The sequence below is a fragment of the Cydia splendana genome, chromosome 13 (assembly GCF_910591565.1).
Source record: "Cydia splendana chromosome 13, ilCydSple1.2, whole genome shotgun sequence".
In the NCBI taxonomy this organism is placed as follows: domain Eukaryota; kingdom Metazoa; phylum Arthropoda; class Insecta; order Lepidoptera; family Tortricidae; genus Cydia; species Cydia splendana.
In genome coordinates, this window is record NC_085972.1 from 16641132 (window position 1) to 16653809 (window position 12678).

At 38.6% G+C, this 12678-nt stretch overlaps 3 protein-coding genes across 26 annotated transcripts in view; 2 read left to right on the forward strand and 1 right to left on the reverse strand.

Annotated features, from left to right (window-relative positions):
• Positions 1-3009, reverse strand: part of LOC134796187 (perilipin-4-like) — a 40955-nt gene extending 37946 nt beyond the window's left edge. For 12 of the 24 annotated variants that reach the window (XM_063768176.1, XM_063768191.1, XM_063768182.1 and 9 more), the window contains exon 1: positions 2756-3007. In XM_063768176.1, the coding sequence (XP_063624246.1) occupies positions 2756-2774 (19 nt within the window). In that variant the 5' untranslated portion in view covers positions 2775-3007. Of the gene's footprint in view, positions 1-2755 lie in introns of all 24 variants that reach the window. The other 12 variants (XM_063768195.1, XM_063768199.1, XM_063768194.1 and 9 more) reach the window with 2 other exon arrangements.
• Positions 3010-3315: 306 nt separating this feature from the next.
• LOC134796243 (centrosomal protein of 131 kDa) overlaps positions 3316-12678 on the forward strand; it is a 33269-nt gene continuing 23906 nt past the window's right edge. The window contains exons 1-4 of the mRNA XM_063768289.1: positions 3316-3605; positions 4252-4363; positions 4759-6787; positions 6916-7005. Coding sequence (XP_063624359.1) covers positions 3471-3605; positions 4252-4363; positions 4759-6787; positions 6916-7005 — 2366 coding nt within the window. The 5' untranslated portion in view covers positions 3316-3470. The remainder of the gene's footprint in view (positions 3606-4251; positions 4364-4758; positions 6788-6915; positions 7006-12678) is intronic.
• LOC134796466 (uncharacterized protein K02A2.6-like) lies at positions 7546-11620 on the forward strand. The gene is made up of 4 exons (XM_063768659.1): positions 7546-8475; positions 8953-9190; positions 10439-10756; positions 10931-11620. Exons 1-4 carry the CDS (start codon positions 7616-7618, stop codon positions 11618-11620), a joined length of 2106 nt encoding a protein of 701 aa, XP_063624729.1. The 5' UTR covers positions 7546-7615.

Sequence of the window (12678 nt, forward strand, 5' to 3'; positions counted from 1 at the left end):
TGTATGACTCCGTGCCAAAAGATATTATTCCACAGCAGGTGATCATTCCATAGTAAATAAGCTCCGTGTTTGTCTACTAAATGATGAAATATGTAATTGAGTCGAAATATTCTTGCCTCGCCAAACGCGTGTCTGGACATATATTTACGCCTTTGTGTGATTAAATTAATAACCAACGCGGAATTGTACTGCGTAGTATGTGCATGGCTTGGCAGAGTACGTGACTAAAACTGGAATCTATTACGATTTTAGTAAAGACAACATTTACATAATGCTTTGTGTATATTTATCAAAGGTCTGGTTGTTTATAAAAATGCTTGGAATTTAAAATACCTTCTAACTACCTACCTGTTTATTCCATAATATTAATAATTAATAAACCACTTTTTTTATAACTTTTACTGTCTTCTCCATGTCCAATTGTTTACGTCGAAATAAAATTTTCACGTCACGTACTAAACACAAAAAAAAACAAGCAAAAACAATTAAAGCTTATATTTTTTATTTCATCGATTCAAGAAGGTCACTTTGTACATTTGTATGCTAACCGATTTTTATCTCTATTTGTAACCATTAAACGATATTATAAAAAAAAACCTGTACACCACCTTTGTGTACTTTTAGTTTCAACTGTCAAATTGTTTTAATCCACCTTGGATTAAAACAATTTGATTTTGACATATATTTAAAAAAGTATTTATTTCATTACATTAAGGTAGAAAATCAAATGAATCAAATCGTCGGTCAGTCCCAAACTATAAGTAATTATGGTGTAACTACCATGTTTTAATAGAAATAATAAGTGAATGAGTCACCAGCGCCGCGCAACCACGGAATGTGACGGAATGCAAAGGTCGTGTCATTATCGTGACACTAGGAGCGATCGGTCGCGAGTGAACGATTCATTCACTTGACGTGATCACATCACTTGTTGTCCTAGTTAGGAATCTTGAAAATACTTCGTAGTAATTAAATTACTTATTAGCGGATGAAGATATCATAAGTGGAGGTGATACACGTTCCCAAATAAGTAGATTTTATTGGCCCCGGAAAGCAATATATACCTACCTAATAGAATTACCGATAGATGTGCCTAAGATATTACCTACCTATAATAAAGTGAACGATTCATTCACTTGACGTGGTCACATCACTTGTTGTCCTAGTTAGGAATCTTGAAAATACTTCGTAGTAATTAAATTACTTATTAGCGGATGAAGATATCATAAGTGGAGGTGATACACGTTCCCAAATAAGTAGATTTTATTGGCCCCGGAAAGCAATATATACCTACCTAATAGAATTACCGATAGATGTGCCTAAGATATTACCTACCTATAATAAAAGTAAGTAGATTACATGTATCTAGAATGTTTTAATAAAAAATACTTGGCCCATAACCTATAGACTACTTTAACCTTTAAGGTACTTTCTAGTAGAGCAGTTTTTTTAAACTAATATTTTTATATGAAATAGAAATAATTTTTATGTCATTTGTGTGGCGGTAACATAAATGTACCTATAGAATTATAGAGCCATATTTTTTGTTGGGATGGAAGGAGCTCGTGATTCTGTGTAGATACAACAAAAAAATCACAAAAAATTACGAGTAATGGGATTTTTAAGAAATGTTCAATTAATAAAAAAAATATTTTTAAACCAAACCCGTTTTTTTATGTGCCTATTTTGTTTACGGCAGAGTAATCTCCGCATTGCAGATGAGATGACCATTTTTGGCACGATACCTATTTCGGAATCCGTTTAGAAAAGTCCAGTTTGAAGCTTCAACGTTAGTTTCGTTCGTAAGTATCCATACGGTATATGTATACCTACACAATGCTAAAATCATTTTAAAATTAGGTATAAAAAAAAGTATAATATAAGTATCTTAAACAATTTCAAATAAACATGTAATGAGCTAAGTGGCTTACTTTTAGAATAAAAACTAAAATAAGCGCAGTTTTAACAATATATCTGGACCGGCAACAGTAATAATAGACCTACTTCCAGGGGGTTTATTAAGATGTGCACAAAAGTGTTTAATGTTACTAGTAAAAGTAGTAAAAATGTCTATAACTTTCATGCTGCAAGACGAAGTAGTTAGGTACCAAAGTTATTTTAAGTAAGTACATAAGTAGTTTTAAAGTTACTAAAGATGGAAACTACTTATTTATCTGCATGACAAAACTAGTCTAAATAATTTAACAACAAAGCGTAGATTTACGTAAGATGTGCTAACTAAACTAATAGAAGCAGAGGTGCTAATAGAAACTGTGTTGCGTTACCTTTATAATACATGCGATAAAAATACGCAGTCAAAAATAACCTGACAACTTACCAAATTAATTATAAAAAGGTATTTTATTCTTTTATAAAATAAAATATTAAACTACCTATATGTAATGTTATATTATAATGGTAGAAATAATGTTCAGGTGAGCATTAAAAAAAACACATTTAGCTATTTTTAAGTTGTATAGCCTGTATAGGTAAATAGGTAGTATGAAATCTATTATCAACACATTATTAAAAACTTTAAAATATTAATAATTACTTTTGTTTAGACGGACAAAACTTTAAAACTTTGGAAACCAATTTTGACAAAATTTAACACTATACAAAATTTTAATATAAGAGAAACGCCTTAAATTACAATTAATTTGTTTATTATAAAACAGTTGTATGACCATTTATAAATAATTACGTATTAATAATAAATCCTATAAAATTAGAATAAAAAAAAACATAAGCTGACCTGCAATCGAGCTGAACATTTTTGAAGATTAATTTAAAATCTGCACTGAACGTAAATATTGTAATTTTATAAATCACAGGTACTGAGAACTTTTTATTTTTAAACCACTTCTAATTTTGCACTGAACTACGATCTTGCGCCTCGGTAGGCGAAGAGTGCTGTTCGAAATACCTCCAAGGTTCAACTAGAGCAATCGCAGCGAAAAACAATTTCATGCGGCTGATACGTGAACCGCGCAGTTCCACAGCACGATTTTATTTTTATCAATGACGTCATACAAATATGCGTTTCGGTACTGCTTTGGTTTACTTTGCACTAGCTACCAATCACAACGGATTTTCTACCATATAGTTGTTTTTGTTGGTTGGCAACATTTTATTTTGGGGGTCCTATTATTGTATACTTCCGGTAAATAAAATAAAGAGTACGCAAGGTACGCACATGTTGCGCACTGATGTAAACGCATTCCATGATTTTATGTTTTTAGAAATATAATTTTGTCAAAAATTATTGCATCAAATCATTATATTTATTGTAGATTTTAACTTTATTTTGAACATAAACCAGTTTGCATTGTTCTGAGAATAGGACCCCGTTGCTTAGCAACGACTGTCATGACAATAAAAACAAATTAAACGTCAACAAGTTGGAAATCTATACGAATCTGCTTGAATAGGAGGAAAACTTTAAATAATTTGTGTGTAATGTGTGTGAAATGTCTAAAGAAAACGCGAATCTACGGTTGCTGGGCTCGCCGGTGAATTTATCGTACAGAAGTAAGAAGAAGGACGACAGAAAAAACATACGGAATAGGCCAAGATCTGCGCTTCAAAATTCTTGTTTCACACCGGTACAAATTAATCTTTTGTTTAGTCTTCAGTCACCCAAGACAAGTAATTTGAAAGAATTTTGACAACGTCATAGTATTAGTGCATGACATGACGACCTGTTGTTTTTAGCAGAAAAAAAATGTTTCTAATAGTGCGTTTTTCGTATTGTGAAGTATTTTACTTGTAATCTACGCTTACTGTTTTGGCTTCTTTTTATTTATTTATTGCATGAACGGGCCACGTGAGGCAGTCACTATGGATTTACCATTTCTATTTTTGTCCCCATCTGTGACAAATGTAGGTTTCAAACAGATGAACCAATTTGAGTGCAGTTTTTGGTAAACAATTTGTGATACACCTACATTCTGCAGAGTTAGTATTTTTTGCGAAGATTTTTCTTTAGTACCTACTTACATAAGATTTAACACCTTCCCTGTGGCAAGGTGTAACTCATAATTAAGTATATTATGCAGTAGGTCCTTCCGCGATCCCGCAGTTAATGTGTCAACTAGTTATTGTTAATTATGAGTAATATCTCTTAGTTCTTATATCCCTTAACTTAAAGGGATATGTTCACCTTTGTACTCATGATGACTGTGTGTTTTTTTCCAGTTTTATGTTTCTTTTTGTACAATAACATTTTACTGACTTACTTCTTTCTTTTAGGATATCCAAGAGAGTTACAAGCGGCCATTTTCTGCAGATGAAAAAGAGAGAGTGCCATCTACCAGGACTTTCTTCAAAACATTCAGTGCAGAGCTCCACGACTCATATAACAGTGAGAAATTCGTACATACCTATAATTGTGTGTATACAGACTGCATATTTATCCTTATATTGCTATTGACTTCAAGGATTATTTACAATATTTCAATTTCCGACGTAACCTAATGTCACCTGGGGCATAGGCCTCAGGACACTGGCCACATTTCCCCGCTGTATGGCTAAACTAAACCTTTGGGCAAAATATGACCCTCCTCGGAGGCCAGACACCCTAAGTTTCCGAGAAAGTTCCTTTATTGTTATCTGCCAGCTTCCTTGCTTAAAAACAATTGAGCTCTCTTTTCTACTTTTAAAGAAAAAAAAACTTTACCCAAATTAGCACTAGTTCGCCAATTTTGTGTGACAATATTATTATGTACATTGTATTTACTAAGTAGCACTCATTTGCAGACTCGCCTGCCACTATCAAAGTCTTACCGCCTACAGCACACTTACTTGGAGACACCAAAATAAATAACAAGCAATATGCAAGAAAAGACAAAGACTTATGCAGCAATGCCTCTGACTATGGGTCTGAAGACACTTTCATTAGTCTAGGAACAAAGATCAAAGCCAAAGCACAACTTAGCCCTAACCCTAAGCCTAAAAACAACAACCAAAGATATCTTAAATATCGTAACATAGCCAGAAAAGGCCGCAGAACCATGGATGCTCCTGCAAATGAAGATAAAGCAAATAACTATGGGTTAGAAGTTAAAATAATTGAGAAACGACCACAATCACCATCTAAAAGCAGAGATGGTAACACTAGATGCTTGACACCTACATTTAAAACTAGCGCGTATGAATCATACTTTGTTCCATTGGAACCTGACGCGCATAATCCTTTAGCGGGCAGGGTTTCATTTGGAGAGAAACAAGACATAGAAAACGCCATCGATGTATATTCTAGACGCCTCATGCAAACTAAGCAACAGTTGTCTCTAGTTGAAGAGGAATCTACGCAAGATTTGGACAGTGTGCCATCTAATAACCTTATAAGTTTGTCTCCGGAAAATTCTTTAGAAGAACTTAAAAATAAAGACGCGGACGACACAGAAGGTGATCTAACTGGTAGAAATACTTATGATGTTAATGAAAAAGAAGAGTATCCTAAAGCGTCTGATTACATAGCTGAAGCTCGGACTTACAATAGTTTCTATGATGATTTTCGTTCATGTTCTGTTGACAATCATAAGTCCAAGTTGTCTAGCACGATAGTTAATACTGATTCCTCATCAAAAGATTCAGGCTACCCTAGCAGCGCTAATGATGAGAAATGCTACAAGCAATTATACTCCTTACCTACCACTTCGATTTTGAGGAAATCTAACTCTGATAATAAGATTTCTGATCAACCTAAAAGTCTCGATAGTATTTCTACGGCGAGCAACAAAAAATGTCCCAAAGCATGGAGTGAACCTTTAAATCATAGCAGATTGCTGTATAAAGACTTTTTCTTAAAGAAAGAAGGGCATATAGCTGTGCCTCCTACTAATTCTCCAATCCGACCTGCAAAACACACATTCCCAATTCCTGATGGAAGCAGTGATACTAAAGAAATTGCAAAAACAGACAAAAAAGAAAATTTGGAATATCCCACATATCTCCTTAACAGTACTACTAAAGCGTACACGTCCAAAGTTATTGAAGATTACAAGAAGGAATTGGAAGCTATTAACAACTTACATGAACTTACTATAAAAGATATGAAATCTGATGCAATTTCTCCAACTCCATTAAATATTGACAAAATGTTTGAGCAGCATTCAAACCTTCCCGAACAAAAAAACACTCATTCTAATGCGAAAGATGATGAAATCAGTAACAGTAATAATCTAGATATTAGAAAGAGAAACGTGTCCAAATTAACAACTAAAGAACTTATACAGAATTATTTAAAAGTAAAGGGTGGGAATACAAAAGAATTTGCTAAAAATCTAAAGAAATTTGAGAATATTGAAGCAAAGCATAACTGGAATAATACAATAGAGAAACGCAGTGCACCAGTGGCAAGAAATTTGACTCAAAGAAATATGTTCACGATTAGAACCCCTATGAGTGCCAGAATAGAGGGAGTCAATAATGACAAGGACATAGATTCTTGGATGTCTCTTTCTGCACCTTCACCTAGTGCTCTTCAGTTAGAAGATGTAGACCCATCTCCGTTCTCAGAAGATAAGAGTGAAAATGAACCTAAACCAATTGAACAGACGGTTCAAATTCAAGAATCTGAACCAACTCCACGTGTAAATCAAGAATCAGTGAAACCAAAAGAGTTGACTTCAAATTCAACTGTTTTGGATATATATTCGATGTTGAAAGACATTGAAAGTTTCGGGGAGAATCCAGTGACGTCTGTTACTAATGCCAATGTAGTGGAAACTCCACAGAAAGAAGTCAAGGAGGAAAGAGAATTTACGCCTAAGGATAATTTTATGTGAGTGCACATTAATCTAATGAGTTAATTTAGTGTTGATTAGATTGTAGGTACTAATATACGGAGTCCCATCATATCTACAGTACCTAGAGGTAGGGTGGTTTATACTGATTTGGGAAATTTTGCAGGGAAATCTTCGAATTTTTGGAAAAAGTTGAGCAAAGCGCCAATGATGCTCTATCTGTTGTGACCAGCTCTACTCCTCAGACTATTCCTAAGTAAGTACCTAATTTCCTATGTAGGTATAAAATGTTTACCAAAATGATTTGTTAGTATTTTTATTCTAGTATTTTTAAATCTGGTGATGCGACGCAAACGTGGTGCGCGTATGATGCTATACATTTTGCGCCTAATTACAGCATTTCCTAAAGGCTCCGTTTTATAGGTATGTCGGGTAAATCTGGACCCGCTTTTATATTAATTCCTGTGCAACTGTATGACCAATTTGTTAGCTCGGTAAGGCTATCGAAATTGTTTGCGATTTGAGTGAAAAAATTCACGACTTACTACTCTCAAAACATCAAATAACCGGTATTACGACCGGTCTGGTCTAGTGGATAGTGACCCTGTCTGCTAAGCCGATGGTCCTGGGTTCGAATCCCAGTAAGGGCATTTATTTGTGTGTGTGATATATGTACTTGGGGGTAGACACAACTAGGTATGTAAATGTTACGTGGGTAGGTAATCCAAAAATCAGTTCTGTAATAAACGCCGTATGAACAACACCGTGTTCCGTTACTTCATCCCCTAAACAACCCCCGTATACCATATTGGCGACGATTTCGAGTCTACGCGAAGTTTAACAGTGTCATTTACAAGTACCTAAATATGGCCATCGGTAAATTAGAAGTGTTTAATGTTGAGTCGGACAGCTGGTCGACTTACGTGGAACGGTTGGAACAATATTTCGTTGTCAACGAAACAAAGGAAGAACACAAAGTGCCGACGTTGATAACGGTTATGGGAAATCAAGCCTACGAACTATTAGTAACCCTGTGTACACCCGATAAACCGGCAAGTAAAAAATTTGCGGATTTAGTGAAAGTGATGAGCGGCCATTTGCAACCGAAACCGAGTTTGTTAGCAGAGCGATACCGGTTTCGTAACAGGAAACAAAAGACGGGTGAATCGGTGGCGGATTTTGTTGCAGATCTCAAAAAGTTAGCAAAGCATTGCGTCTTTGGGACCCAGCTGACAGAAAATTTAAGGGATCAGCTAGTGTGTGGGCTTTGTGATGAAACAATACGGCAGCGGTTGTTTACCGAAGATAATATTGCGTTTGACCGGGCATTACAAGTGGCGGTAGCGATGGAGGCAGCGCAGACAAACGCAGCGGCAGTAGTGGAGGGTCGGGCAAAAGGCTTGGAAGGCAGCCCGAGTACGTCGAGTGGTTGTCATGCGGTATCAGCGCAATCATGGCGCGGCAGGAGAGCGATGACGTCATACCGAGCGACCAACAACAAGGAGACGCGGCCGCCTGGTAACAGCGCGGCACAACCTTTGGGGTCCAGGCGCCAGGACCAGGCACCTCGAGATTGGCGCCGTACCGAACAAACAACACCACGCACTTCATCGGGGCCGGAATGTAGTGTTTGTGGTCGGCCGCATGACTCATCGAGTTGTAGATTTGCAAATTATGTTTGTCGCGTGTGTAATCAGCCGGGGCATTTGAAGAAGATGTGTCCTAGGTTACAGATGAGCGTTAGTACACACAAGAATGACATACAAGGCGAAGCAAACAGCGATTTCAGCGATGAGGTACATTTCAATGTTTTTAATGTAAATGATATTTACCAATGTAAACCGTTCATGTTGCCAATTAAATTAGAGGGAAAATTAGTCGAAATGGAAGCTGATACAGGATGTGCCATTTCTTGTATAAATGGGGACTTGTACTTAAAATTGTTTTCCCATTTGCCATTGCATAATAGTGATATTGTTATGTGTTATTATACCCGTGAGAAAAGGCAACCGTTAGGGAAAATTGTAGTAAATGTCACGTTTAAAAATGTATGCAAACCATTGGACTTGTATGTAGTAGATCAAGGCAAAGGACCGTTATTAGGGAGGAGATGGCTACGTGAGTTAGGGTTCAAATTGGAAGAGTTGTCATGTCATGACGTCGAGGTCACTGCACGATTTGATTTGAATGAACTTAATTCCAGATACCGTGAAGTATTTGCGGAGGGGCTCGGGCGGTACACGGGTGGCGAGGTGAGTCTGCGAGTGCGCGAGGGCGCGAGGCCCGTGTTCCTGCGCGCGCGACCGCTGGCGTACGCGCTGCGCGAGCCGGTGGAGCGCGCGCTGGATCAGCTGGAGCGCGACGGCGTCATCACGCCGGTAGACTCGTCGGACTGGGCCACACCGATCGTACCCGTCGTCAAGACGGACGGAACCATTAGGGTATGTGGAGATTTTAAGTCTACGCTTAATAAATGCCTGGAGGTAGATCGTTTTCCATTACCTAGAGTAGAGGATTTGTTAACCAAGCTAAATGGAGGGGAAAAGTTTACCAAAATTGACTTGTCCCAGGCATATGCCCAGTTTGTCCTGGATGAGCGCTCTAGACCTTATACAGTTATCAACACACACCGAGGGTTGTATAGGTATAATAGGTTAATTTACGGGTTGTCCTCGAGTCCTGGCATTTTCCAGCGAAAACTGGAACAGATGTTTGCCGATCTTCCCAGAGTAGGAGTGTTCTTAGATGACGTTATTTTGACGGGAACGAACGACCAAGAGCACATAGAAACATTGCATAAAGTGCTAGATAGGTTGCAGAAGTTTGGCTTAAAAATTAAAAAAGAAAAATGCAAATTTTTCGCCACGTCGGTCACTTATTTAGGTTATGTAGTGGATAAAGAGGGCATCCATACAAATCCGGACAAAATAAAAGCTATCGAGCAGGTACCTACTCCTACTGGCGCAACAGAGTTGCGAGCGTTTTTAGGTATGGTCATGTATTACGCGAAATTCGTTAAAAATATAAGTTCCACGTTGGCACCTCTGTATGCGTTACTAAGAAAGGGAGTAAAATTTGAGTGGTCCGAACAATGCAGGGAAGCATTTTGCGAGGTAAAAAAATTATTGGCAAGTAGTACCGTATTAGTGCACTATTCCCCGGGGTTACCGGTGGTACTAACCACGGATGCGAGTAGCGTGGGGGTAGCCGGGGTCATTTCCCATTTGATGCCAGACGGAAAGGAAAGACCAATTGCATACGCTTCGCGGGTACTTAACGCAGCCGAACGCGGATATTCCCAAATAGATCGAGAGGCTTTAGCTATAATTTTTAGTGTGAAGAAATTCCATCAATATTTGTATGGTCGCAAGTTCCTCCTTAAAACAGATCATAAGCCTCTCGTTGCTATTTTTGGCCCAAAGTCGGGTATACCCGTGATGGCGGCTTCGAGGATGCAAAGGTGGGCAGTGATACTTTCGGGTTATGACTATGATATACAGTACGTTAATACCAGTCAAAATGGCGCCGATGCATTGTCGAGGTTGCCGCACAAGGGGGACGTTGGGGAAAAACAACCGGAGTGCACTTACATTAATTTTGTTAATGATTTTTTACCTATCACTCACAAACAGGTTTGTGAGGAGGTAAAAAAAGATATATTATTGAGTAAAATCGTTTTATACTTACAGTCAGGGTGGCCCTCTCACAACTCGCACGCCGATCTACAACCCTATTTCATAAGGAAGAACGAGTTATACTTAGACTCTGGTTGCGTTATGTGGGGTTATAGGATTATTATTCCGCCGGGACTTAGGGAACAAATCCTTCAGGAACTACATGTAGGACACCTAGGAATAGTAAAAATGAAGGCCGTTGCCCGAAGCTACGTGTGGTGGCCCGGTATTGATGCCGACATCGAGGCGTGCTGCGCGGGTTGTCACACGTGCGCAGTGGAGGCACCGGCGCCGCCGCGCGCGCCGGTTAAGCCGTGGGAGTACCCCGGGGAGGTATGGACGCGGGTGCATCTCGATTTTTTGGGTCCGTGGCATGGAAAAACTTTTTTGATTTTAATAGATGCGTCTTCTAAGTGGATAGAGGCTTTCTTAATGACAACCACTACAGGAGCGGCGGTACTAAAAGTGCTAAGAGAGATATTTGCACGTTTTGGCGTTCCTAAACAGGTAGTTTCGGACAACGGGCCTCCATTTACTAGCAGGGAGGTGGATACCTTCATGCGATATTATGGTATTACTCATACTTTTACACCCGCATACCACCCGGCATCAAATGGGGCCGCCGAGACAGCTGTTAAGTTGTGCAAAAGGGCGCTCAAAAAGGCAGTTAGAGATCAAGTAGACGTGGAAGAGGCTCTTCAGGAATATTTGATGGCGTATAGGAATACTCCCCACAGCACCACAGGACAAACACCGGCCATGCTTCTCCAAAGGCGGGCATTGCGTTGCCGTCTGGACATGTTACGGCCCGGTCGCGGGCTCGAGCAGCGTGTGGAGGCGGCACAAGAAAGGCAGGTGCAGCAGGCGGGGGGTACAGATAGGGCGTTCCGGATAGGAGACCTTGTGTGGTTTAGGGATTACAGCTCGGGGGAGAAATGGCTTAAAGGGAAGGTGGATAGCTTGATAGGTTCTAGGACTGTGTTAGTGGTAAAGGAAAACGATTTATCAACTAGGTTTAAGAGGCATGTAGATCAAGTTAGAGCGCGATCACCAGTTTCCGCGTTGGCGTGGCCTGGTCCGATGGATCATCCTGGAATCACCCAACTACCACCGATGCCACCCGTGCCGTCGTCAGTGCAGAGGCCTCGTCGGAATGTACCGCCGGTTGATCACTATGGTGATCCTCTTTTATATTAGTGGACTGCCACTATTTATGTATTTTTGTATTCTTTCTTATCGATTGTATTACATAAGTTAAATAACTGTTAACCCCTTACGGCATGTAATAAAAAAAAATATATCCATTTAAATTCGAACTTTAATAGCGGTCTAAATAATTAAATATCATATCCGCCATATACCTATGGCTTACTTACTATGCGGTAAAGGGTTAAATAAGTTAAGTATTTAATAGGTAAGTATAGCATAATTTAAGTGTAAGGGTGTGATATATGTACTTGGGGGTAGACACAACTAGGTATGTAAATGTTACGTGGGTAGGTAATCCAAAAATCAGTTCTGTAATAAACGCCGTATGAACAACACCGTGTTCCGTTACTTCATCCCCTAAACAACCCCCGTATACCATAGTGTGATGAACTATAATATTTGTTCCTGAGTCATGGTTGTTTTCTATGTATATAAGTATGTATTTATCTATACAAGTATGTACGAGGGGCGTTCAAAATATTCTCGGTATTGATATCTTACAACCTCTTCTTAAATTTCTTTCGTTACTGGACGCTAAGGTTTATTCATTGACATTAAAAAAAAAAATAATTGGAACCGAGATGTTCTTTTGTTTTTCTGCAATTGCTGAACAAACATGAACATCATGTGCGAATTGACCATGTTAACTAAATTAGAACATCAATGCGTCATAAGATTCTCGACAAAACAGGGTAAAAATCAAAAAACCATAAAAGAGGAAATGGATTGTGTTTACCGTGAGTCTGCTCCTTCTTTATCTACCATTCAAAAGTGGTCAAGCGAATTTAAACGTGGAAGGGAGAGTATTGAAGATGACCCTAGACCTGGTCGGCCTGTAGTAGCTACTTCACAAGAAAATATTGATAAAGTGGAAAAACTTATATTGGAAGATGGTCGAGTGAAGGTAAAATCTATAGCTCAAGTAACCAATCTTTCTATTGGTATCGTACATGATATTATCCATGACCATCTTAATATGTCAAAAGTAAGTGCAAGATGGGTTCCGCGAATGCTGACTCGGCTTCAAAAAGACATGCGTGTAGCGT

Bases quoted from the DNA above. Each gene is read 5' to 3' on its own strand.
- LOC134796466 (XM_063768659.1), top strand. From the start codon at position 7,616: ATGGCCATCGGTAAATTAGAAGTGTTTAATGTTGAGTCGGACAGCTGG. The intron at 9,191-10,438 runs GTATGTGGAGAT...TTATACTTACAG, and splicing joins AGACGGACGGAACCATTAGG to TCAGGGTGGCCCTCTCACAA. The intron at 10,757-10,930 runs GTATGGACGCGG...GTTCCTAAACAG, and splicing joins CGTGGGAGTACCCCGGGGAG to GTAGTTTCGGACAACGGGCC.